Source organism: Eremomyces bilateralis, assembly GCF_010015585.1.
Source record: "Eremomyces bilateralis CBS 781.70 unplaced genomic scaffold P152scaffold_2, whole genome shotgun sequence".
NCBI classification, from domain to species: Eukaryota; Fungi; Ascomycota; class Dothideomycetes; order Eremomycetales; family Eremomycetaceae; genus Eremomyces; species Eremomyces bilateralis.
The window spans coordinates 182,129-206,378 of NW_022985068.1; the positions used below are offsets into that span (position 1 = coordinate 182,129).

At 53.6% G+C, this 24,250-nt stretch overlaps 9 protein-coding genes across 9 annotated transcripts; 3 read left to right on the forward strand and 6 right to left on the reverse strand.

Annotated features, from left to right (window-relative positions):
* Positions 1-385: 385 nt before the first annotated feature.
* P152DRAFT_109705 (uncharacterized protein) lies at positions 386-3,549 on the reverse strand. Its single transcript, XM_033673615.1, has 3 exons — positions 3,166-3,549; positions 2,059-3,108; positions 386-2,006 (listed from the first exon to the last, which is right to left on the reverse strand). Exons 1-3 carry the CDS (start codon positions 3,265-3,267, stop codon positions 501-503), a joined length of 2,658 nt encoding a protein of 885 aa, XP_033537696.1. The 5' UTR covers positions 3,268-3,549; the 3' UTR covers positions 386-500.
* A 1,560-nt stretch (positions 3,550-5,109) lies between these two features.
* Positions 5,110-5,777, forward strand: P152DRAFT_109810 (uncharacterized protein). Its single transcript, XM_033673617.1, has one exon. The coding sequence runs from the start codon at positions 5,252-5,254 to the stop codon at positions 5,651-5,653; it is 402 nt and encodes a 133-aa protein (XP_033537697.1). The 5' UTR covers positions 5,110-5,251; the 3' UTR covers positions 5,654-5,777.
* On the reverse strand, positions 5,705-8,357 carry P152DRAFT_109723 (nucleotide-diphospho-sugar transferase). The gene is made up of 4 exons (XM_033673616.1): positions 8,200-8,357; positions 8,041-8,147; positions 7,054-7,988; positions 5,705-7,006 (listed from the first exon to the last, which is right to left on the reverse strand). The coding sequence occupies exons 1-4, from the start codon at positions 8,231-8,233 to the stop codon at positions 5,902-5,904; spliced, it is 2,181 nt and encodes a 726-aa protein (XP_033537698.1). The 5' UTR covers positions 8,234-8,357; the 3' UTR covers positions 5,705-5,901.
* Positions 8,358-9,332: 975 nt separating this feature from the next.
* On the reverse strand, positions 9,333-11,266 carry P152DRAFT_109894 (putative alpha/beta hydrolase). The gene is made up of 3 exons (XM_033673619.1): positions 10,925-11,266; positions 10,403-10,866; positions 9,333-10,345 (listed from the first exon to the last, which is right to left on the reverse strand). Exons 1-3 carry the CDS (start codon positions 11,067-11,069, stop codon positions 9,506-9,508), a joined length of 1,449 nt encoding a protein of 482 aa, XP_033537699.1. The 5' UTR covers positions 11,070-11,266; the 3' UTR covers positions 9,333-9,505.
* A 1,805-nt stretch (positions 11,267-13,071) lies between these two features.
* On the reverse strand, positions 13,072-13,760 carry P152DRAFT_510908 (uncharacterized protein; the record flags this gene model as incomplete). The annotated part of the gene is made up of 3 exons (XM_033682693.1): positions 13,072-13,190; positions 13,270-13,462; positions 13,614-13,760. The coding sequence occupies 3 exons, from the start codon at positions 13,758-13,760 to the stop codon at positions 13,072-13,074; spliced, it is 459 nt and encodes a 152-aa protein (XP_033537700.1).
* A 4,058-nt stretch (positions 13,761-17,818) lies between these two features.
* P152DRAFT_109990 (uncharacterized protein) lies at positions 17,819-19,014 on the reverse strand. Its single transcript, XM_033673620.1, has 2 exons — positions 18,277-19,014; positions 17,819-18,210 (listed from the first exon to the last, which is right to left on the reverse strand). The coding sequence occupies exons 1-2, from the start codon at positions 18,654-18,656 to the stop codon at positions 17,937-17,939; spliced, it is 654 nt and encodes a 217-aa protein (XP_033537701.1). The 5' UTR covers positions 18,657-19,014; the 3' UTR covers positions 17,819-17,936.
* P152DRAFT_110025 (ras small monomeric GTPase) lies at positions 18,915-20,103 on the forward strand. The gene is made up of 2 exons (XM_033673621.1): positions 18,915-19,364; positions 19,414-20,103. The coding sequence occupies exons 1-2, from the start codon at positions 19,172-19,174 to the stop codon at positions 19,926-19,928; spliced, it is 708 nt and encodes a 235-aa protein (XP_033537702.1). The 5' UTR covers positions 18,915-19,171; the 3' UTR covers positions 19,929-20,103.
* Positions 20,104-20,156: 53 nt separating this feature from the next.
* On the reverse strand, positions 20,157-21,769 carry P152DRAFT_478661 (isovaleryl-CoA dehydrogenase; the record flags this gene model as incomplete). The annotated part of the gene is made up of 4 exons (XM_033681672.1): positions 21,457-21,769; positions 21,227-21,409; positions 20,938-21,173; positions 20,157-20,858 (listed from the first exon to the last, which is right to left on the reverse strand). The coding sequence occupies exons 1-4, from the start codon at positions 21,641-21,643 to the stop codon at positions 20,157-20,159; spliced, it is 1,308 nt and encodes a 435-aa protein (XP_033537703.1). The 5' UTR covers positions 21,644-21,769.
* Positions 21,770-21,821: 52 nt separating this feature from the next.
* Positions 21,822-24,090, forward strand: P152DRAFT_454323 (carboxyl transferase). Its single transcript, XM_033678569.1, has one exon. The coding sequence runs from the start codon at positions 21,973-21,975 to the stop codon at positions 23,746-23,748; it is 1,776 nt and encodes a 591-aa protein (XP_033537704.1). The 5' UTR covers positions 21,822-21,972; the 3' UTR covers positions 23,749-24,090.
* The last annotated feature ends 160 nt before the right edge of the window (positions 24,091-24,250 follow it).

A 24,250-nucleotide genomic window follows, 5' to 3' on the forward strand; every position in this document is an offset into this window, starting at 1 on the left:
GATGAAAAGCATGCGGCGATGCAGGCCGTAAACCCGCGAAAGGGCAGGAAAATAAACAAAACTGCAAGGCAAAGTAGAGTAGAGTAAAGCAAAGGGACGCCATCCGTAGCCACCATTGCAATGCAGTTCGGCTCGCACCCAGCGAGCGGTCAGGAACTGTTGAAATCAGATGAAAGCAGGGAGACGAATCGCGGTGGCGGTTCCCACCTCGTGATGATGCAATGTAATATGGAAAAGCAACGGAGGAGTGGAGGGTGGGTATTGGATCCATGAGTCCGTCCGTGATGCAAGTTGGTAAGAAATCGAGGAATGCGAATATTCGAATTGCGTGTTCCGTTCTCGTTTCGTGTCGTGTCGTTTAGCAAAGCCGTTGAAATGGCATGTTGATCTCTCCGAGAGAAAATGTCCACGAGTTAAATAAGCGGGGAGTGAACGATATCCGGAGAGAAGACCAGAGCCGGATGCTATGTTGGACGTATGTTGAAGCAGGTGATCCGGGACTAAGCTCCCCGGATCCCATTCGCGGTCATATTCCGATGGAAGCTCCCGATCGTCTCGAACCCCTTCGCCAAATCAATCCCTTCCTCCTCTTCCTCCTCGGCCCGTCCCATCGGTCCACCCATCCCTCCTATGCCGGCACCGAAACTCGACCGGAACCCACTTTGTAGCATCGGCGGCTTAGCCTTGCCCATCCCGAGCCCTGGGGGTATCGAGCTCGCGTTTCCGTTTATATTTGGATTCGAATTCGAAGGTAGTTTGGATACGCTCGCCACATTCCCGCCATTCTCCTTCACGTTGCTCTGATTCCCGACACCTACGCTGACGGTCCGCGAAATCGTGCGACTGGGACTGGGCTCCATGGCGTCCATAGCGTCCGCATCGGTCGGTGCAGTGGGGTTCTCATTATCGGCAGTGGGAGCAACTGTGTTGGTTTCGGTAGCCGGTTGGATGATGGCCGACCCGGCGCTGACGTGGCGGATGGGGAGGGGCGATGACTTGTCACCAGTGTGAAACGCTGGCGGGCTGGATGGCTGCGCGATCGCCGTGTCGAGATTGTGCTTCTTCGAGAGCTTGGGGGTGGGCGTAACGTTCGGGTCACGGAACTGGCGTGTCGGTTCGGTGGTAGTGGCACGCGCAACAGAAGCTCCTTGTTGCGTCTCGGTGGCGTCGTCTGCGGAACGAGGACGTTCGCTGGGCAGGTTCTCCGACTGCATTCCTTCGTCCGCGTCGTCTTGGTCGGTGCCGCTGATGCTGGCGCGACGGCCCTTAAGCGGGCTCGTAGTCGGATCGATGTCACCGCCACGAGCCGGAGTGGAGTTCTGCATCTCCAGGAAATTCCAGAAGGGTGCAGGACTGCTGAGTTGGAGGTACTTGCTGGGTGGATGGGCGGTGCTTGGGGGCGCGAGAAGCGGGTGTTGGCGAGCGATCAGCGGCGTGTCCATGGTGTTGGAAGGGTTCGTATGGAAGGGGTTCGGGCCGGTGGGGGAGTTGGATCCACCGTGGCCGAACATATAGCCGGCGCTGCCCATGTGCTTGGCTTTGCCGGAGGCTTCGGCAAGCATATCGATACCATTGTGCGCACCACGGCCATAAGAAGGCGTCATTGTCGCGGGCGTATTCGCACTTGAAGGATACTGTATAGGACGAGAACCACGATCGGGCGTAAACGACTCGTTTGCGACAGGATAGGAAGCCAGAGGAGGGGTGACCGAGCGATTCGTTCCTCGTCGTCGCTGGCGCTCGTCGTTGGCACCGTCACGCTGCCCTGTAATTTCCATAAGCCGGCCTGCCGCAACCATAGCTGGAATCTCTCTGTTTGCAGGTGATGTAGGTCCTGACGAACTGATAGGCCTCAAACCCTTCCGATTGCCCGTCAACGACTTCTTCATGAACTCTTCACGCTGCTCGGGGACAATCTGCCATTTCATTCCTTTGCCGGGTTCGTCGGTGCGACGGGCGACTTTCTCGAAACACTTGCTGAGGGACAGGTTGTGACGGATCGAATTCTGCGGAACGGTTAGTTAGTAATGATGAGTGGTATCAGAAAATGCGACACACCTGCCAGCCTCCACCGCTATGGCGATAGAACGCATACCGCTCCTTGATGAACTCGTAGATCTTCGCAAGCGTGCACTTCTCCTCCGGGCTTGATAGAATGGCCTGACCGATCATCTGCGCATAGCTGTGCGGCGGTTTCAAATCCTTGGCACTGTCGAGGCTATAGTCGATATCCTCGGTGCTTTCAAGTAGCAATCCACGCGAGTAAGCAGGGGAGTTCTGGGACTTGAACGATCCACGAGCGATCGGGGTGTCGGGAGATTTCTGCAGATGATCGAAGCGTCGGTCGTTGAAGTTCGACGACTGCTGTGCGTAGGCGGGCGCCGAACGAGGTTGCACAAGTCCATCAGTGCGCTTTCGCTCTTGCGGCGGCATGTTTTCGTCTTCGTTCATGCCGTCCGTCTCGTCGTCGTCAGCACCAAGTGCCGCTTGCTTCAGGATGGTTGGGTGGATTTTCAGCTCCTGATCGAATCCGGGGAGAAGGAACATCATCTGGGTGCCCAAGATACTGATCACATTGCCCGATTCCAGGATAACCTTGTTCCCTCGTTCCAGCTTCTGTTCGTTCAGGTACAGCCCATTGCGGCCGTTGACGACCAAGACCCAGTGCGACCCTTCGTACGCAATTTCGGCGTGTACTCGTGAGATCTGCTGTTCCGGTCCAAGATCGATATCCACGGCCCATTCGTCATCCTTGAGCTGCTGTCCCGCCGACCCTCCCGCCGATCCCACGTCATCTTTCTTCTCCTTCTTGATCGGTCTGCCGATAATGACTCTTGTCTGGTGGACGAAAAAGGTCCAATTCCGTCCGGAGATGCGCGCGTACGCGGTTTGCGTGTCTTGGGTGAGGATTTGGTTCGCGTAATCGAATGACGCACCGACTTCATAATTCGCGACTTTGAGCGCGCGGACAACCGCATCGGCTTTCTCCATGGGCGTTTTCAGGGCGACTTGGACGTCGGGATAATCGGCCTTCGCTGTGTCGGTACTCTGGTTCGATAGCACACGTTTGGGTGGTTTGGCTGCGGAGGTAGGAGCGTCGTCGTTAACCTGGCGGTCTTAGTCAGTGATGAATATTTTCCGAAGAGATGGTTGCCATGTGTTTACCTTCCTACGCTTCCTTACAGGCGTCTGATGCATATCCGGAGAGTCCATGTCGGACTGATCGACATCCCGCCGTCGAACTCCACGTCGACCGGAAGGCGGCATTGTGTTTAGGGTGGGTGCTGCTCCTTTCCAATGAGGGTTTCTAATCCGTTGATGTCAGCAAGAATGCAACAACCGTGTCAAAATGCGCATATCAATGCAAATGAGCGACTCAAGGTTCCAGCATACCTAACAGGATAAGGATGCACAATCGGGGCGATCAGTTGAGGAGAGGAGGAGAAGCCAGGTGGACCGTGTGGTTTCTCTCTCTCAAATAGAGGCGTCGGACAGGAATCTCAAACGGTGGCTCTGCGGGTGGGATGCAACATGGGCACAACACCCCAACGACACACCACGAAATGAAACCTTAGTGGCGATGGAGCAAAGATCAATGGCACGTGGTGCCCCCTGGTCCTTTTGCAAACCGAAATTCCTGAATGAATCGTTCAATGGGACAATGGGTGAGTGAGTGCCTTGTGTGTAAGAGCTGAAACGGCGCGGAGTAGTGAATGATGATTCGTTGGGTCGGGATTTGTGCGAATGGCGGAATGGTGAATGATCAAATGGTAAACGGTGGCTGGGAATTTGGTAAACGGTGGCTAGTGGGCAACAAGATTTGATGGATCGATCAGGCGCAGCCGCGCAGAAGACCGTAAAAGAGAGAAAAAGAGCGAAAAAGAGCGGGGCGCCGGGCGATCGTTGCGGCGGAAGTCGTGTTATGTACGCGACGAGGGTGGTGGGGACTGGGGAGGCGGCAGGCTGGTGCGGACGGATGGTTCGGGAAAAAAGGTGGCGATGGATGCCTGGACTCTAGTCGCCTATCTGTCTTCCTTCCGTTGCTTGTTCTACGGAAAAGGAGATTTAATGGATGGAGAATTATCGGGAAAAGAGATGTTGATGTTTGTTGTTTGTTGGAGGAAGAGGGAAAATGGTAGAGGGAATTTAATGGGGAATCATGGGAAGTGAAGAAGGAAGGAGCAAGCGATGCAACTGCAGAGGCGGAGGGTCGTGTGTTGTGAGGGTGAGTGAAAAGTGAACTCATGTGGCAATCGCCATTCGCTGCTCCTGCCCAGAGAAAGTGTTGTTGCCACAAACAGCAGTGGCCTGAATGCCTGATTGCCTGATCTAAGTCTGGGACCGAGAATACTGTTGACGATTATTAGAATTCCCAGTAAAGGACCGGAGTGCAATGAAGAAGTTAGCACAAAGGTGCCTGTATGATCAATGGCAGAATAGACTGAAGCCAACGATCTTATATGCCAGTGTGAATAATAAGAGTCCAACTACACGCTTCTTTAGAGGGATATCATGCCCCTGGGGTGAGCCGAATAGTCAAGATAGCCTCCATCCATTATGTTTCCATTATGTTTCGCTCATCACCAGTAAATACATACGTTAATCATATATACAATTCATCCTCCCCAAGCAATCGGGCAATTAATCAATAACAATCGTAATAGGAAACCTCCACACCCTCGCCCCCTCCCTCCAAACATGCATATGAACCGACAAACCATGGCCATCCCCCCCAGCGTACAGTCAGGACCAAAGAAGCTCCTCAACTAAGGTCCTCATCCCGCCACCCCATATACCCACAAGCAGACTGACAACAGCAAACCCATCGCCGCGCTTGTAAGTAGCAGATCGCGCGCCGAAAGGAAGAGAAACAGCCCGAAGCAGACGTAGTATCCGAAGAGCGGAGGATCGGATCTATGGAGAGAGTGGAAGGCAGTTAGTCGTCTGTGTGGCATCAAGCTCTTCATCTTCCGCTCCCACCTTCCTCGTTATCGACCCTCGGAATGAATTCGGACAGCCTCTTATTCTGCTCTTGGGGCGGTGTGCGGGGAGGCTAGCAATATCGACTCCGTGCCCGTCTACGTCCACGCTTTGTCTTTGCTGTACCTACAACGACGTCTTCACCCCTCCCTCTCTCTCGCTCGGGCTCATCACCCCTTCTTCGTGCTCCTCAGACTCTACATCCCCCCCTAACGTCTCCTCTGATGCATCCTCTTCTCCACTAGCCGCATCCTTCCCCTTTCCGAAATCGATGGCCCGAAACTGCATGCCACCAGGCGGCGAGCAAACCGGCTCCGCCTCTGCCGCTGGCGACTCTTCTACTGGCGGGTCTTCTGCTGGCGACTCTGCCGCTGGCGATTCTTCGGCTGGCGACTGTTCTGCACCGACTGACGCTTGTCCCTCCACAGCACTCGTCCCCGTATCCTTAGTCCCAGTAGTTGTAGTTGTATCTGCACCCGTCTCCGCAGACTCCCTTCCTTCCGCCTCGACCGTCCCGTCACCCGGCATCGCGCGCTGCGGAATCTCCTTCGACGACTCGGACGGATGGCGGAGATGTTCGAACTCGAGGAGCGACGAGCGACGAAGTTGTTCGAGTTGTTGGTCGGGGTTCTTGAAGGAAGCGGGGATGGTTAGCGAACGTTCGGTACGATAGGGAGGGTTGATTCAAGGTGCGGATGGAGGAGAACGGGCAGCGAGCGAACAGGGGAAGAAGGGGAACAAAGTAGACGCAGAGTATGGCATTAGTATGCGGATATGATATGGATGCGCTAGATATAATAACAGGGTGAATGAAGGGATCAAATATGGCCGCTCCTAGATCGTTGCACAGTGGAGATCAGCAGCCTACTAGCCCTTAAACAATGCCGCCGCCGCCGACGATAATTTGATTTCCCCTTTCTCTCACCCACAGACAGTCGTCGCTGGTTCCACGACCGTAGTGGTCGAAGGAACCCCCGGTACTACACCCGGCCTCTGTCTATACTGTAGATGCCGTGGTAGCGGCGGCGGTATGTTCCAACCGGGATCTGACCTCCCTACCGTGCCCATTTCAAATTGCCGCCACCCAGGCCGCGAAGGACGAGGAGAAGACGCAACATTGAAAGCACGAGGATGCTGAACACTGGGAAGAGGAGGGGCAGGTGATGATGAAAGTTGTGGTTGTGCAGGTTGTACAGGTGGTGGTGGTGATGATGGTGAAGAAACAACAGCAGTAACGCTCTCAGACGCGGCATACGCATCATCAAACGCACGACGAACAGACTCGCTCATGAATCGCCGCGGGTCCCGGGTTCCGAACCCGCAGCGTGGACATACCCATTCAGCCTGATCCGGCACCCCCTCTGCCATCGGCAACTCCCCTGCCGCATCCCGCTCCTCCCCCCAAAACATCGGCCGGCGGATCGGCGCCGGCGTCACCGGCAGTGACGGTCGTTCGATCGCGGACGGGAAGTCCGTGAGGATCAGGCTCTCGCGTCGGGTCGGGTCGGATTGCTGGGCGATGGGGGAGAGGAGCTCCTCGATGGCGCCGGGCGCTGGTGCGGTGGAGGGGGACTTGATCCCCCGGCGGGCTTGTGCCTCCATGACGGCGCGGACGTACCGGTCGATGCCGGCGACAGAGTCCCAGGCGTTGGCGGTGGGGGCGAAGGGTTGGGTGGAGTATTCGTCGGGTTCGGTGGGTTCGTGGGTAGGGGAGGGTTCACGGCCGAATTTTTCGTATGAGAAGGATGGGGCCAGGTCGGACTCTGGTTCAGGTTGGGGTGGGGTGGGTAGGTCGTCAAGGAACACTCGCGTTGGCTTCGGGGTTTCGCGGCCCATCTCCCATGGGAAGATTGGCTTGGGTTTCTCCTGAGTTTTCGGTTTGGATTCGGGTACCTGGTACCACATATCTTTTGGAGGTTCCGGATATGATGAGGGTGGTTGGAATAGCGATTGTTCGTCACTAAAGGTATATACCTGGTTTGGGAAATTCGCCGCTTCCGGTTTGGATTCTGGAGGAGGTGCGTTTCTAAAAGGTGGATTAGCAAAGACACCTGAGTAGCTCGGAAATCCTACCTGGTAGCATCCCATTCCGCATGAGGTGCGCTGAAACGACGTTGCTCGACGGTTGGAGTTGGTTGCGTGACTCCTTGCTCGATGTTCTCCGCAGGCTCTCCAGGCTCCGTCATAGGCACTTCTGTGGCCGGCGTTTCAGGCGTCGTGGTCGGTGCTGCACGTACGACGGTTGTCGGGATGTGATCGGTGTATCCGAGAGCAGGGTGCTCGAAACCGGTACTCCTATCTCCTTTTTCAACTTCTTGTTCAACTTTTTGTTCAACTTCTTTTTCAACATGTGGTTGGGCAGTTGGTGGTCGGGCAATTGGTGGTTGGGCAGCTGATGTCTGGGTCTGGACGACTAACTCCGAGGCAGATTCCTTCAAATGCCGGTCATGCACCGCCCACCATCGAGCCAACAACTCGCTATACACACCACTACCCTGGTTCCTGGCCTTAGTCCAAGGTTTGTTCTTGCCGATGAAGTGAACCATGCTAATATGGCTCTTGTAGTGCCTGTACGCAGGTTCCCACTGGTACTCGGCATTTGGCGTGCAATTGTATGTGAAGCTGAGTCGATGCCACTTCTTGTGCTCGTAGTACTGATTGAGCAAGCCCTGATCCGCGCCATCGAAGCTGTCTCCGCTCGATGCCATGGTATGCAAGGCCCAGTATTCGCCCATATTCGGTGAAATGACCATGACACCGGTGTTGAAGGCGTCAGGCCAACCGATATCCGGGGCGGCGGCGAACGGAGCGTCAATGTCAAACAGTTCGTCGGGAGCTCGCAGCGCCACGACATCGGCATCGATGTACACGATCTTGCGGAACCGTGTCTGGCGCCAAAGGGCAATCTTGGTGAAGGTGAACAATAGGTCCGGGCGTCCCATTAAATAGAGGTTGGAAGGGGTGGGATTGGCGGTTCGTTCGACGGGTATTAAGTAGTCATAAAGGCTCTAAGAAGTGCGTTAGCCGGAGCCATGGAGGCATTCCTTGAGTCTGTCATACATCAAGCTTTGATATTGTGTCCGCTGCCAGCGTGTCGAGGGTAATTAAGCAAGCCAGCTTCTTCGTCGTGCCCGCATCTCGCAAGGAATGGGCTAGAACCGCCGCTCCTGATATATTCTTTAGCCAACACTCTCGGCAACGTGGATCAATTCATCATACCTGGCAAGTAGGAGTCGGACATAACCAACTGCATCGGTCATCAACGTCAGCTATTTCATGCTCAATCCGAATCTTCTCATCAAAGCGAGCAGCTCATACCGTGCAGTAGACATCTTCTCCGGCGCCCGCCATGCTGCACCTCAGCTAAACGACGTCAAAGATATATGTAACAAAAAACGACGACGTTGAACCTGCATCCACCAAAACTCAAAAGCGGGCAACAGCCGTCTCTTGTCCGGTTTATGGGCGAGGGGCTCGTGAGACAATTCGCCGATCCCCACGATGACGGCAATACAACAACACTCCTCGTGCTGGAGGGTGGGTCGGTGTCGTTGCAGAAAGCAATTAGCAGCGCACACAGCGCTTCGACTCGACAGCTTCCCCGCGTTCAAACGAGGATCTGGCTTGCTAGAGGCCAATCACGCAGGCGACGTCATGCAGGAGGGTGACACCGAAAGGGGGAATGAAAAGCGACGGAACAACGATGGCATCCCTCCGATTCTTCCCTTCTTCATAGGGACTTAATATGATTGATATTGTTGAGAATGGAGGAAGAATTTTAATATCAATCCGTAGAGGAAAGAAACGTTGAGTGGTGGGACACAGCTGCCCCCATTGCCATGGCATCCATCATCCATGATCATCGGTCCATCCCGCTTCGTTCAATTAAATCGGCGTGCGGACCACATTAAGAACCTTGCGGAGATGCTGGTTGTTGACACTTGACAGGGGAATGAGTGCCGCCAATAACGGTCGTAGCTGGGAACATGCATCGTGAATTTCGTGGTGCGTTCCTCCACCTCCACCAAGCCAAGGACGGAAGCAAATGACATGAACCACAAATTGCACCAGGTCATTCAACATCTCTATCGAGAGAAGTCTGCCATGTACGGCAGCTCAATTGCTGTATACATAATACAATGGAGAAATGTCAAAATCATCATCGTAATCAAACAATAAGTCGAGGTGGTAAATACACAAGAATTGGGGTGGCGTCAAACCGAAACAATAGATTCGCCAACGAGCTCGTATCACCAGGTTGTGTACCAAACTGCGTCTCTTCGATTCCCTCGGAATTCATACATGGTTGCAACGTACATGTAATACCGCTATCTCTATCCGTGTGAGTGGGATAGGAAATCGTTACGCCGAAAATACCCGTCCCTGAAGCTAGCAATGTCATCGATGATATCGTACAGACGTAGTCTCATAACCTATTCGCGTCCAGGGAGGCAAGAACCCATATGAACACCACACAACGAGTGTCGCTGTTCAATCATCTGTGCCAGATCCCTTAAAAGTTCCATCATTTCTCAATGGCGACCTTGACATGATCCATCCTGCTTTTGCTAGACAAAACCTCACTCAACTTCCCCCTCTTCTCTCCGCCCACCGCCCACGCAACCACCTCCACCAACACCTCTCTGCACCCCTCCTCTATCGGCGTCCAGTGCCCCACCCCCTTCACCTGCACCACCTGACTCCCCTTGGCCGACATATAATCCCCCATACCCTCCAAGTTCAGCCGCGAATCCAACGCCGGATCCTCCATCCCCCACACTACCGTCGACGACTGCATAAGCGCGCCCACCGGCCCTGTATTGAACAAACCCCCACAACTCCCCCCCGCTGACGACGATCGCGTCCGCGCTTCCTCCAGTTGCTCCAGCTTCCACATCGTCTCCAGCGACTTCTCCCACGGACCAGAAAACAACCCCTCACGATACAACCGGATCCTCGTCGCCCATCCGCCCGTGCGAGCTCGCGCTTTCACATCCGGTCCATACGTGTGCGTCGGATGCCCTCCCTCCACCACCACACACTCCGCCTCGCCCGGTCCAACCGTCTCCGCCAGCGCCTCCGCGCCCTTCGGCCCGGGAATCCGCGGCGACTTTTGTGAGTGCGCGGTGGCGCTCAGGAAGCGGAAGAACGAGAAGTCGCCGATGCAGCCGACAGAGGCAGCGAGGGGCATGGGGAGACGGAACACGAAGATGTACCAGGATTTGAGGATCTGGGAGAGGATGGGGAGGAGGTTGGCGAAGGCTTTGCGGAGGAGGGAAATGGAGCGGGGGGAGCGGGTCCAGGTTTTGAGCATGAGTTTGGCGGAGGCGACACGGGAGATGACGTTGGAGAGGGTGAGGCTGGGCTGGGGGTTGTTAGCGTGGGAGGTCCCGAACATACGTAGATGGGAGAGGGGACATACGTGAATGCTGTTGGTCATGATGAAGCGGTCTGCCAGCTGCGGTGCCTCCGACGCAAGACGGAACGCAATAATTGCGCCCCAATCATGAGCCACAACAATCACCTGGCCGTCTCTGTTGTCTCCGGACGTGTTTCTCAAATAGATGTCCCGCATCTTGACGATAAACTGCGACACAGCCTCCAAGACGCTGGTGGCATTGTACCGATCCAAACCATCGCTTCCACCAGATCCCGGGACATCGACAGCGATCAGAGTCGCATCGTACAGCATCTCCGAAGTGAGCTGATGCTTCCAAACGGCCCAGGAGTCGGGGAATCCGTGGATGAAGATCACGATGTTCGAATGGCGGGGCTTGTTGGTGGGTTCTCGGATGACGTAGTGCAGTCGGAGGCCGTGGTTCAAAGTACAGAACTGGTGCTTAAGCCCGAATGGTTGCTTGTTCAGTGACCAGAGGTTATTTCTTGCTGCCATAATAAATTAGTAAGAACTAACCACCTGGGGATATGCTGCGCGGACTCTCACCATCGGCTAGTTCCTCTCTCTCATGCGGCTTCGCCCGTCGAAACATTTCTCCGGTTAATATCGTGACCAAGGAGATCATCGACAGACCGTATAAGCCATAGCACAGCTCGAAAGCTGAAGTTACGAAGCAAAGTAAGGTCATCATGAAGCTTGCTCAATCCAACCACGATCAATTCGATCCGCTTGGATTCAATGAGAGTCGTTGATCGTGTGTAGGTTAACCCATCGGTCTCAATGATCTTCAGCGCATGGATCAAGAAGAAGAAGTCCGGTAAACTATAGGATCTTCCCGTCGCGTACACAGCAAAGCAGGAGTGGTAGCGACTGCCTGGTAGAAGTGAATCGCTGTCCAGAGTTGGCGTGTGAAAATGCTCCGAGCTGCCAGAGGGGCAGGTACGGATCCTCGTCGGCTCACATGAGCATAACACTGTGGCTACACGGGATCGGGATGTGTGACGGCCAATTTTAAGGGGGAACTATGGTCCATGTACGAGAGGGGGTTGGGTAATGACTTGTTCGTAGAGCCAGGGATCATCATTATCATTTTCGGTGAGTTTCACAATATGGCCTGGACTCTGGAGACGACACGACGATAAGGCTGAGGTGAGGCTGAGGCAGAGGCTGAGGCGTCGGTGAGGCAATCAGGCTGAAACAACCTACATGTATTGGGTGCACGTGACACAGTCCCAGGGCATGGAGCCATGGACAGCATGGTCGCATGGACGCACGCATGGAGGTTATCTCAGCAAGCTCAGACGGTAAGGGCACGCGTAGTTGAACTTTTGAGGAGATTCCAGTCGAGAATTTTGGTGGGATTTAGTGCACCGTAGGGGCCAAATCCGCTCTTTTGACCTACGCGCCCCCAGCGACCACCAAAATGCTCCCTCAGACGGCATCTGAAATATGTCTGCACCGCCACAAGCATCTTGCAGATCCCGTCTGAGTACACACATACGATACTAGTCACGTGCATAATTTATGCCTAAGGCAGTAACACTGGAAGACAGAATGCTTGCAGTGGTGTCTTAGCACTCTTAGGTATGTAGTTATGAGGCCATTGTTGACAGACTGAATTTCATGTTGACGAATCTGACAACCTTCACTTCCATTCAAAACCCAACCTCGATACTACAACCTACGTTTTGGTCCTATTGTTGATCGTGTAAGGATATCAACCCTGTCAATTCGCTTTGAACTCCGATATGAGTGCCATTGGACAAGGCTGGCAAAACTCCTTGAGCCTCATGAAGAGTTGGGCCAGTTGTAGATGAACTACCAAATACCCAAATCTCCTAGTTAATCGTAGCTTTCAACTAATCGTACAGTACTGGGATCTCATCTCAAGGATCCAAAGTGTCATTTCTCATTCGTCTTCCATTTGAGGTCTCGAAAAGTGGTTATGAACCTTAATTCCTCTCCTATTGTTCTCTCCTCTCCTTCTTCTCTCCCATTACTCCAGTTCTCTCGTTCCTCTCATTCTCTCCCACTCCTCTCATTCTCTTTTACCTCCCTAGGTCTCTCCCATCGCTCCAAATTTTCCCCAACATCCCAGTTCTCGCAGGATTGAAAAAGGACCCGAACAAGTTGCTGGTCGGAACGCTTGCTGAATCCGAAGAGAAGATAATGAAGTGTAGGGAGATTCTCGATTCTCCTACCTGAGGGAAGAGGAGAAGGCAGCGGAGATGGGCGCAACACTTGCTGGATCATCAGGGCCGATGCGCGTTGCAAGGGCTTTAGGGAATCTGGCCTGTCCAACTCAACTGGGAGAGTTGAGGGAGATGGATTTAGCTGGCTCTGCGTCGCCTACGTCGCAGTCATCTGGGCAAGGCGAACCGGACCATGGAACTGGTAAAGGATATATTGGAGTATATGTTATACGCCCGGTGGTTAGGTGGGCAGAGCACATTTTCGGCTCATATTAATAAGAAAGCATCGATGTTAAAGGCTCCAATGCCCTTCATGCCCAGCCTTGTGTGGCAAATATTCTATTGCGACTTGAGCAGACGCTCTTGATTATGAACTACCGGCATTGTGGACATACACATAATGACGCTCTGGTCTGACTGGTTTTGAATGTCAATTTATCTACAGAAAGGCGTCTAGGTTTGTGACCTGCAAAGCCTTCTATCCGCTCCCTGACTTCGGGACTATATCCGACCTGTTGGCGGTGGTGACACTGGTCCCCTGCGGTGTTTCTCGGGAATTTCGGATTTCTTGGCCAATTTAAAGTCTGGAAGCCAGTGCGACTTGGTTTCAATGTATTGTTCTAAGTGATGTCAGTCGAATCAGTCCACGTTCCTGCTGTGAAGTGCTCGCAGCCAGCTGGTTTCATCGAAACTAGTTACCTTTATTCGGCCGCCACGTCTCACTTGATCCATCCATCGAACCCACTGAAACGGATACAATTTGTTCATTCAGTGGCGTCAGCGAGAATAAAGCGCCGCCGCAGTCGCCGCAGAAGTGCCGGAACAGTGGCTTCGTGGAGTCGGTTGCGCCGTCTCTGTACTGCTTGGGTATGCCTGCAACGATCTCGAAGCTCTAGATTGAATTCAGGATTAGTCTACCCATGACTTGGAGTGGAGAGTGGTTTAGGATTAGTGCCCTAGCTGTAGGTGCTGTGCATAACGGCTCTGAAGAGGCTGGTATGGCAAACAGACAGCAGACAAGGGCAAAGACAGGATAGACGCACCGCTTTGGGATAGATGCTCGCACACTTAATCAAGCTTCCGCTGGCTTTCTTGCAGTTGTCGCAGTGGCAGATGACGTTGTAGATTGGCTCCGTGCTATCAACGATAGAATAGCGCACGGCGCCACAGAGGCATCCTCCAGTTGGCATTGTTGGATTTATATCAAAAAGCTCACCACGTCAATCATTTGAGGACCTTGAGAGCGGAGATATTAGATTTAATATTCAGCCACTGTATATCTACGTTCATGGGACTTTAGTATCGCTTTGCTCACACAAGAGGATGGGGAACCTCGGTTATGGAGAAGCAGGAGAAACGCAGTATGCATCGGCTTGATGCATAGGAACATATGCATTGGTGATAAAATACTTGATTGATATAATTAGCTACACAATCCGCCGTACCAATAAGAGATCCATGATTGCCGTCAATCCATATCTAAACAGAACCTCAGTCACAAGTCGCCTGCCGCTCCGTACTCTTTTTCGAGCTTCGGAACTGTTCAAGCATAGCGTCTACATTCCAACTCCACTGTCGCTCAAAAGTCTACAGAATATGCCAGCCATTTCGATTTGGGTGAGGGGAAGTAGCAGCAGTGGATGCGAAATTGATGGTGGTCATTTTGATGTCGATCGCGTTGGGTTTTGCTGCTTTTTTGCCGAACGTTGGCGGCCGCAGTGTAAAACCTCAACAGCACAGTGAGGCTATCTCGGGGTATTGTGTGGGTATCTTAACTACCAATATATGATTAAGGGGGGCAATATGTAAGGTGCCGGAAGGGAGAGGTAAGTTGGTAATGACGCGGTAGGTGATAGTGAGTACTTCTAAACCATTGTGCTGCCGGTGAACCATTGATACTCCGCTCTATAGAACCGCCTGAATGACACCTGGAATCTCGTCCATGCCGTACTTGCATTGGCTGCAAGGCTGGCGTCTGCAATCCAGCCACCGTCCATTTGATAGATGATCAATTGATTCATACTTTGGACCAGGTCGTTGCCTCTATTGATTGTGTCCACCAATCGCGCATTCAGGATGGCCCCGGGGAAGCAAACATCCTCGATGAGATAGCTGAGCTTGCCCAGTAGCGGAGTCAGATATTCGGGACGTTGCACCCTCAACTTTGCAGTTTACATGGCGGCATTTCCAGAGCCTGGATACATTGCAGAGGTTGCTTCCGCACCATTGCTTGAAGGTATCACCCCCACTGACTCGTCCCCATGCGTCAAGTGTGCACTGTTGTTCCTGAAATCGAGGGCGTAGGCTAACTGCTTCCATACTCCCCCCAATCCCTGCTGATAAACAACTGCTGCCGCGTTTGTTCGGATTGTTCTCTATAGCTAGCTCATTCCAAGCGCTAACGATTCTCTCGCAGGTTCCGATGAACTTGTTGACTAAGGTACCAGGAGCGGTGCGAAGCTAGGTTTCAACTGATTTAGGAAGAACCTTCGAAACGAACGGAAAGTAACGACGCAATAGAGGCGTGTTGGACAGTATAAAAACGATGGAATCGTTGTACCTATTCCTCGCTTCTCTAGACAAAGTTGGCCTTCTAGGCCATTCGAATGGCCTCTTCTATCTCCTTCCCCATAAGAAATCATAGGGGAGAAACATCTGACGTTTGTCGAAGAAGTTTCCGGCCTCTGGCCCAAAAGTATGGAATCAGGATTACGAGTGGATGGCAAATAGAATATCCGTCAGGCGAGGATGTCGGAGTGCCAATAGATGTTACTATAGCCCCCCTGGCAGTTCTGAAGAGAGAATTGTTAATATTCTTGGTGTAGTTGAGGTTACACTGTAGCCAATTGCACGAGCGAAACAGGCGAAATGCCAGATATATACGAGACTCTGCGCGAGGACAAACATAGGGGATGACGCTTGGCTACAACTCTAGAAGGTGATGAATAGTATGAGAACTGGGAGGAGAGCAAAGTCGTCGGAAAGAAGAAGCAGCGCATATTATATTCTGCAAGAGGTATAATGATGATATGCTAGGCGAGGATTTACGTCATCGCCCGATGCCATGTCAAACGTAATGGAATGGAAACGGCACGCAGCAGATTAGCTGGAAGAGCGTTTGACTGTAGCGATAGATCAACTCTGACAAATATGATATTGGACTAAATGAGTTGTGATAGACTGGAGACGAAGGCATGGAAGTATAGTATCTCCAAAAGCTGGACTGGCGACACGGGCCAAAGTGCTTGAAAGGTCCGGGTGTTCTAGCCTCGTTCACATTTATGCTATTGATCCGACTTGCCTATTCAAGTAGGAAGCAATAAGAGACCTCAGTTTTAAGCTATCCTTGAAGACAGGATGAGCGTCTGATTGACTTAAAGCTTGTGGCCAGGCATGCTGCTGACAAAAGCTCCGACATCAGTGCAGCATAACCTGTCAAATTTCCATGGACAAGAGAAACGGTAACGCGCAATTCTGCCGTGTATTATTCCGTATTGCCGTGCATTTCTGCCGTGCCTTTTGAACCCAACAGCTTGTCCAATTCTAGATCGTTCATCTGATGATGATGCAGCTCCTGGCAACATGGCACTCTGACAGAATGCCAAATACTCCCATACCATGGTCGCGGATACGGACCGGAGAACCTTCGTCCAGTTAGGCATGCATTAAGGCGACCCGGCCATCCAATTTGCATGGATCTCGCATGGATGCGGCGTGTTTCGAAAGCGACAAACGAGGGTGCCACGAGCAAGGAACATGAGTTGGTGATCCCCCGTCTTGTCATTGCCTGCATACTCTCTGCATGCATACACTCCATCATCACGGGAATGCCCCATAGCTCATGACAGCCTGTCGGTTCCCTGTGGAGGTGTCAATTGCTGGAATAAGCCAGATGTCTGACGGACAAGGAGCAGAATGACATATTTGTCATACAACAAAAGGTAAAAGAGATCGACTTGGTAGCACCCTCGGCTGTCGCAAGAGAATGTTCTGTCGCGTTTGACAGCTGGAACCTTTGTGTGCTGGAGAGAACAAGGACTCAGGGACCGCCTTGATTGGTGCCATCCCTTGACATGGGAACACAGCTGCAGAGAACAGCGCCTTACGGTCTTGACGATGCGATAGGCCCGACAGCACCGAAGGCAGGCGACTTTAGTTGCAGCACACGAGTAGCATCAGCGACGACTCGAGAAACGGCGAAAGCACTGGGCCACAAGACGACCAATTGGAACTCATGGACGCTCGACGACACCGCCTGGGAGTCGGACTCTTACCGGAATGGGGGAAACCACACATGCTTGGAACCACGAAGAACCAACGTAAGCGCTCCAGGCCTCCAGCGGGAGTTCATTCATGTTAGACAGTCCAGGTTGGAACAACTTGGCGACGGAGGATACGTAGTTCGGGGATTAGATACCGCATGTGCATGCGCGATGGAGAGATCCTAACCTCGGGGCTCATCACACTGCAGGACGAGCCGCAAGGAAAATTGAATCAACGACCGCTGCCCTTGGTCAGAATTGAAGAGAGAGTGCGGCACAGAGGCACGAGGATACACGGATCCAGTATGGGAAGACGATTGTGATTGATAAAGGCGTCATTGTGGACGGTTTAACGTAATGGTCTAGCATAGGGACGTATCCGTACCAAAGTAGCCTGTACCAGAGTAATAGCAACGCAGTAGATGTCCGTCCCGCGTGGCTGCAGTAAATACAGTTAGACGACGATTAGACGACCCGCGCTGTTGAGAGTCTAAAGCCAAAAATCCGGCGAATTTCTTGATATTTCATACTATTGTCCACTCCACTCCTCTTAGACGCAGCCGTAAGTCCTATTAGTTATCAGTCTGGATCGCTTCGCCGCTCATCCCTCCTGCCCCACGTCTCTCCAGTCCCCAGTCTACACGATCGCCAGTCGCTTAAAGTCCCAATCCTCTGCCCATTGCTCAATCGCCGCAATTCTCTGCAGGAATCCCTAGGTAGCTGCGTTCCCGGACTGACGGCTGTTTCCTGCTCCTCTCCAATTGCCGGACTGACGACTGTTCCTCTCTTTCTCTCTCGTCCATTGATTAATAGGGCTCCTGAAGGCTGAAGAAACCTCTCCAACCGAGCGAGCCCCCCAGAAGCCCATCAACCATCACCTCTGCAACCGAAACATTCACACGGAAAGCCCAAGGTCCTCGGAACGGCATTAGGATTCCCGCACATATCCCTTCCCCTCCACGACAACCATTGGCGTCTTCCGCGGCGTCCGACAGGAAGAACAAACATCAGACAAGCCTTTCGGCCCCAAGGTACGTGTCGAAGGATCAGCAGAACACGTCTCAAATCCTTTGGTTACAAAGGAGCTATACGCCGCGTCTCATATCATACATATGCCATGCCCAAATGCCCAAATGCCCAAATGATGCCCAATGCGTTTTCCTTTCCCCCTTCTGCAACATAGCATTTCGCACAATCATCCTTCACCCCCAACCCTAACTTCCTCGGCCTGCACCGACCACCCATTCTCATATTGGAAATTCGTCCTGTTTGATTGCTTTCCCGAGCCGACGAGGCGAATTGGAGCCCAGCAATGGATCCTCGTCCCGTCCCGTCGTTGTCTTGTCTTGGTTTGGTTGGAGGGTCCATCCGGCCCAATCTACGTCAATCGCAACGTCAATTTATCTCGTCAATCCATGTGCTAAATGTGAACTGTGATGCAGACCTTTTGCTTTGTTCCTCCTTCCCGCTCGCCCTATATCCCCCTCGAATATTCCTGTCCAAGCCGGCTCGGACGCGGTTGTTGCCTGATCGCCCGCGCCCCGTTGAACAACGCAATCCTAAACTCGGCCCTCCTAAGTTCCAGACGACCATTTGATTGAGACGGAAATTTGGCATAAATAATGGCCCTTTCGTCTCCCTGAATCGGCAAGCGGCTTTGATTGACCCTCTCCGACCGAACGTCCCCACTATCGTTACCCATTTGTTTACCGCCTTCCATATACAACGCACTTTACACGCGTCATATTGTCCCCGCCGATCTTCCACGAGGAGACACAGTACTTCCTGGTTGAGTCTGTTCCAGTGCTCTGGCTGGGTACCCATTCGACCGGGTTATCCCCGCGGAACCGTCTTCTGAAACCTTGTTTCTAGACTTTCCATATCTCTGGGGAAGTGGGCTACTTTACACGTCTTCCACACTCCGTAGAGCTTCTTCTGCAGGTCAATTACTTGCAGCTAATTACCCTCGCTAGCCATTCCCTTAGCGGTTTAAGCTTTAGAGTTTCCGTCTCCGTGACGCACCGTTGCGTCCCTGTGCAGGATAATCAAGAGGTCAAGACCGATTTGGACGCTCCAATTCGTTTAGGCTATCGATCACAGCCAGGCGTGGACTTTGCCAGCCATATAACGTCATATTCCTTACATTAGACATTCTCAGCTCGGTGCTGGTAGTGGATACAATCTAGAGCAAAAGAGACGCGAGTCCAGTGTTTATTTTCTTGTTAGATATCTTGTCTTTGTTTGTATCTCATCCCCAAACGTCCTTCGGGCTTGAGATGTTCTGGAGCATCCGCAGGTAGCTGAGATCTACGATTCCAACTCCAGGCTGAGTTGACACCATGCCGGAATACAACATCGTCGTTCTAGGGTCGGGTGGTGTAGGGAAAAGTTGTCTCACGGCCCAGTTCGTTCAAAATGTGTGGATCGAAAGCTACGACCCCACCATCGAAGACTCATACCGAAAGACCATAGACGTCGACGGCCGGCAGGTCGTGCTCGAGATTCTCGACACCGCAGGCACGGAACAGTTTAGTGAGTCCCTCATTCCAACAACCGGACCATCCGCCTAATCACCGACCAGCCGCCATGCGCGAACTCTACATGAAAACCGGCCAAGGCTTCCTCCTCGTCTTCTCCATCACCTCCCTCTCCTCCCTCGCCGAACTCTCCGACCTCCGCGACCAAATCATCCGCATCAAAGATGACCCGCGCGTCCCCATCGTCCTCGTCGGCAACAAATCCGACCTCGAGGACGAGCGCGCCGTCTCGCGCACCCGCGCCTTCCAGGTCTCGCAGAACTGGGGCAACGCCCCGTATTACGAGACCAGCGCCCGGCGGCGTGCGAACGTCGACGAGGTGTTTCGGGATCTGTGCCGCCAGATTCTGAGGAAGGATATGGAGTTGAATGCGACGCGGTATAGTGGCAGTGGGGGGCCGGGGTATGGGTTGCGGGCTTCGGGCGGGCGGACGGTGGGGGGTGCGAATGGGATGGGGAGGAGACAGAAGGATTGGTACCATGATGGGTATGGGAACTCGTCGCAAGGGTTGCGGAGGAGGGCTCATCGGAAGAGGGATCAGAGATGTACGATTTTATGATCGATGGCGTGGATGCGAAAAGCGACTTTTTCTCAATGGACGATATAAGGATGACGGAGGGGTGGGTACGGCGCTCTCCACAGGTACATTCGGCTTTGGCTTCAACAATAGAACAATAGTGTGTATCTTTTCGGACTCAATAGCGCATCACTAGAGATGGATAGTGAACGAACCATGTACGACTCCCAACCGCGCGTTGCATCAAAACAGCGCATGATATTCACATTTTTATCTGCTCTCACTATACTCCTTATTAAACGCCCTCCCAATTACGATCCTCCGCACCTCGCTCGTCCCCGCCCCAATCTCATACAACTTTGCATCCCTCAACAACCGTCCCACCGGCACCTCATTCACATACCCGGTCCCCCCCATCAACTGAATCGCATCCAACGCACACTCCGTCGCCCTCTCCGCCGCATACAGGATCGCCCCCGCGCAATCCTGCGTCCTCACCACCGCCCCCGTCTCGCTCCCAGCCGTCCGATCCACCGCCTCCGCCACCGCATACGTAAACGCGCTACTCGCCCGCCACCGCGTGTACATATCCGCTAACTTACCCTGCACCAGCTGATTCGTCGCGATCGGCACCCCGAACTGCTTCCGCTGATGCGTGTACGGCAGCGCATTATCCAAACACGCCTGCATGATCCCCAGCGGGCCCGCCGAGAGGACCAGGCGCTCGAGGTCGAGGCCTTCCATGAGGACGCGCACACCGGCGTCGACGCGGCCGAGCACGTGGGTTGCGGGGACGAAGACGTCGGTGAGGAGGAGCTCGCCGGTGTTGCTGCCGCGCATGCCGAGCTTGTCGAGCTTGCGGGCGCAGGAGAAGCCGGCGGTGGTGGTGGGGACGAGGAAGGCAGTGATGCCTTTGCTAGCGGCGGAGGGGTTGGTTTTGGCGTAGACGATGACGAGGTCGGCGTCGGGGCCCTAGGGGAGGGATGTTAGTTTAAGTCATTGTCGGGAGACCGCGTGATAGTAGATAGAGTGCCAATGAGGGGTGACGTACGTTGGTGATCCACATCTTGGTGCCGTTGAGAAGATAGCCCCCGTCGACTTCCTTGGCCGTCATCTTCATGCTCACGACATCTGAGCCCGCCGAATGCTCTGACATAGCCAACGCGCCGATTGCATCCCCGGACAACAGTCTAGGGAGCCACTCTACTTTCTGCTCCTGCGTTCCGTTCAGCATGAGCTGGTTCACACATAGCTGGGAATGCGCGGCGTATGAAAGTCCAATGCTGCCTGGATCAATCAGTATACCTTGTTTGAATTCAGGGACGACGTCATATGCATACCAGATGCCCGACTGAGCTCCTCCATCACCACACAATGGGCCTGATATCCCATCCCTAGCCCGCCGTATTCCTCGTCCGCTGTGATCCCAAGGAGCCCCGCATCCCCGAGTTTCTTCCACATATCTGCCGGGAACTCATTATCGCGATCGGTCTTCGTCGCGACCTCTTCGGGGATCTCTCGTCCTAGAAACCGGTTAGGTTACGCTGGGAAGTGTCCGCCGGGGGCGTACGGGTGAACTCCTGTACTCTCTCCCGTAGTTCTTCGAGATCTTCTTTGGACGGCGGAACGAACCCTTTCGGATGTTTCGTTGACGCCGCTCGTGCGAATTGGAGCGAAATGCCGGCCCTTCTTCGCCGTGGACGACAGGCTAGTCGGATGCTGTTTGCAAAGCGTATGGGGGTGGTGCGGGATGCCATTGCTGCTACGACGGCACCAAAGAACGTTCGTTGCCTAAGTAGACTAAAAGCGATGAAGTTGAATAACTGTTCCTAGCTCTTAAAGATAAGTTTCTACCATCATATCCTGCATCCGCATCTTTCATGTCTCGGCTTCTGCTCGAAAGTCCGATGCCCCGGATTTGCAGTTACAGGGGACCAACCCCTCCACAGTCCCGGTTTGCATCGGCCTAACGGGTCTCCAACGTCAGAGCAACCACACCCTCAAGATTTGCTGGAGTTGAATGACCTTCTCCTGTATTCTGGATATTCCATGCGAATTTTGGATATGCAGTGACCCTCAAGACACAATGTCTTCTTCTACCCTCCCTTCGTGCGTGCGAAGGTCATTTCGGACCGCTTCACTACGCAGTCGCTCATTGAGACACCCTAATACGACGAGACGAACCATCGCGACACATACACATTCCCACCATGCGAATGCCATTTCCGTCCTGCCGACCGCGGTCGACACATCTTCCGGGGATTTCAAGGAAAATGCACGCCAGATGGATGAGCTGGTGGAGGAAATGAAGCAATTGCACGTCAAAATATCAGAAGGTGGAACACAGAAGGCGAGGGATAAGCATGTTGCGCGAGGGAAGATGCTACCCCGAGACCGCGTTACTTCCCTGATAGATCCGGGAACTGAATTCCTCGAGTTGTCGCCTCTTGCTGGGCATGAAGTCTATCCCGGAGAGGATGTCCCCTCCGGAGGGATAATCACCGGGATTGGTGTCGTTGAAGGCGTAACATGCATGATCGTAGCGAACGACAGCACAGTAAAAGGAGGAACATACTATCCCATCACCGTAAAGAAGCATCTCCGAGCGCAAGCCGTGGCCGAAGAAAACAGATTACCATGCATCTACCTGGTCGACTCCGGCGGGGCCAACCTCCCACATCAAGCCGACGTCTTCCCCGACCGCGACCACTTCGGCCGCATATTCTTCAACCAGGCCCGCATGTCTTCCAAAGGCATCCCGCAGATCTCCATTGTCATGGGCCCATGTACGGCAGGTGGTGCATACGTGCCAGCTATGTCCGATGAATCCATCATCGTGCAGGAACAGGGGCACATTTTCCTCGCCGGCCCACCCCTCGTGAAAGCGGCGACCGGGGAAGTGGTCAGCGCCGAAGATCTGGGCGGTGGAAGGCTACACACCGAAGAGAGCGGCGTCGCGGACTATCTTGCTGTCGACGACGCGCACGCCATCGTTCTCGCCCGACGGTCCGTCTCGAACCTGAACCTCGGCCGACTCCCTCCCAACCGCAGCGGTGAAGAAATCCTAAGCGGCCTCGACCGCCCATCCAACCTCACCACCGAGTTCAAAGAGCCACTCTACGACCCCACCGAGCTCCACGGCATCGTCGGCGCCAACCTCCGCAAACAGATCCCCATCCACGAAATTATCGCGCGCCTCGTCGACGGCTCCGAGTTCGCCGAATTCAAGCCTTCCTACGGCTCGACACTGGTCACAGGCTTCGCATTCATCCATGGCTTCCCCGTCGGCATACTCGCGAACAACGGCATCCTCTTCAGCTCGTCGTCCGTGAAAGGCGCGCATTTCATCCAGCTATGCGCGAGCCGACGCATCCCGCTAGTGTTCCTGCAGAACATCTCAGGGTTCATGGTCGGGAAGGAGGCGGAGAAGGGTGGCATCGCGAAGGATGGGGCGAAGCTGGTGACCGCGGTGGCGTGTGCCGACGTGCCGAAGTTCACGGTCGTGGTGGGTTCGTCGGCGGGAGCGGGGAACTACGGGATGTGTGGGCGGGCATATTCGCCGCGGTTGCTATTTACGTGGCCGAATGCGCGGACGAGCGTGATGGGGCCGGATCAGTTGACGTCGGTGATGGAGGCGGTGGGGAAACAGGTGGATACGGGGCTGCGGGATCGGATCGAGAGGGAGAGTCGGGCGGTGTTTGGGAGTGCGAGATTGTGGGATGATGGGATCTTGCCGCCGGTGCAGACCAGGCAGTACTTGGGGGTGGGATTGAGAGCGGCGTATGCGAATAGCGATTGGAGATTAGGGGGAGAGGAGCGGTGGAGGGAAAGGGGCGGGAGATGGGGAGTATTCCGGATGTGATCTGATATTTATGCGGCCTATCATATTCAAACTAAATACCTAACTGATCTCGGCACTACCTAAGATAGAAAACGGAGTCCTGGGGGACAGAAATCGGGATGGTGCTAACCATTAGATGCACAGCAGGGCAGAAAATGATGCGCGGTTGATGAGGTTGGTGTACCTGTGGAACCACAGCTCTGAACGAGATTAATGTAAAAGGGATGGTTCATAATTCATATAGATCTTTAGATCTACCTGTACTCGTAAACGGCGCAGAGGAATGCAGGCCAGATTTATTAATATTGTTCCTATGTACCGACAGTAGATGTTGTCTAGACTGGTGATAGGGGCAGCTGGGGAGTAAAAACCGGGCTTGCGGTGCGGTACTGCCTCAGGCTGACAGGAATCAATGTCTGCTCTGCCCCGCCACCCATTTAGCCTGACAGCCTGACGAGCGGCACGAGCCCTAGTGATGAAGACGTCAACGTCACTTGCCCACGCAACCAACAACCAACAGTAT

What these genes read in the sequence shown, in the direction of transcription:
- P152DRAFT_109705 (XM_033673615.1), bottom strand. Translation starts at nt 3,267, where the DNA reads ATGCCGCCTTCCGGTCGACGTGGAGTTCGACGGCGGGATGTCGATCAG. An exon ending in CTGTAAGGAAGCGTAGGAAG is followed by an intron (nt 3,109 to 3,165) that starts GTAAACACATGG and finishes TAAGACCGCCAG; the next exon opens with GTTAACGACGACGCTCCTAC. An exon ending in ATAGCGGTGGAGGCTGGCAG is followed by an intron (nt 2,007 to 2,058) that starts GTGTGTCGCATT and finishes ACCGTTCCGCAG; the next exon opens with AATTCGATCCGTCACAACCT.
- P152DRAFT_109810 (XM_033673617.1), top strand. Translation starts at nt 5,252, where the DNA reads ATGGCCCGAAACTGCATGCCACCAGGCGGCGAGCAAACCGGCTCCGCC.
- P152DRAFT_109723 (XM_033673616.1), bottom strand. Translation starts at nt 8,233, where the DNA reads ATGCAGTTGGTTATGTCCGACTCCTACTTGCCAG. An exon ending in ACACAATATCAAAGCTTGAT is followed by an intron (nt 7,989 to 8,040) that starts GTATGACAGACT and finishes CGCACTTCTTAG; the next exon opens with AGCCTTTATGACTACTTAAT. An exon ending in GCGGAATGGGATGCTACCAG is followed by an intron (nt 7,007 to 7,053) that starts GTAGGATTTCCG and finishes TCCACCTTTTAG; the next exon opens with AAACGCACCTCCTCCAGAAT.
- P152DRAFT_109894 (XM_033673619.1), bottom strand. Translation starts at nt 11,069, where the DNA reads ATGATGACCTTACTTTGCTTCGTAACTTCAGCTTTCGAGCTGTGCTAT. An exon ending in GAGAGAGGAACTAGCCGATG is followed by an intron (nt 10,867 to 10,924) that starts GTGAGAGTCCGC and finishes TTATTATGGCAG; the next exon opens with CAAGAAATAACCTCTGGTCA. An exon ending in TCATGACCAACAGCATTCAC is followed by an intron (nt 10,346 to 10,402) that starts GTATGTCCCCTC and finishes AACAACCCCCAG; the next exon opens with CCCAGCCTCACCCTCTCCAA.
- P152DRAFT_109990 (XM_033673620.1), bottom strand. Translation starts at nt 18,656, where the DNA reads ATGGGTACCCAGCCAGAGCACTGGAACAGACTCAACCAGGAAGTACTG. An exon ending in AAGGAGGAACAAAGCAAAAG is followed by an intron (nt 18,211 to 18,276) that starts GTCTGCATCACA and finishes CGATTGACGTAG; the next exon opens with ATTGGGCCGGATGGACCCTC.
- P152DRAFT_110025 (XM_033673621.1), top strand. Translation starts at nt 19,172, where the DNA reads ATGCCGGAATACAACATCGTCGTTCTAGGGTCGGGTGGTGTAGGGAAA. An exon ending in CGCAGGCACGGAACAGTTTA is followed by an intron (nt 19,365 to 19,413) that starts GTGAGTCCCTCA and finishes ATCACCGACCAG; the next exon opens with CCGCCATGCGCGAACTCTAC.
- P152DRAFT_454323 (XM_033678569.1), top strand. Translation starts at nt 21,973, where the DNA reads ATGTCTTCTTCTACCCTCCCTTCGTGCGTGCGAAGGTCATTTCGGACC.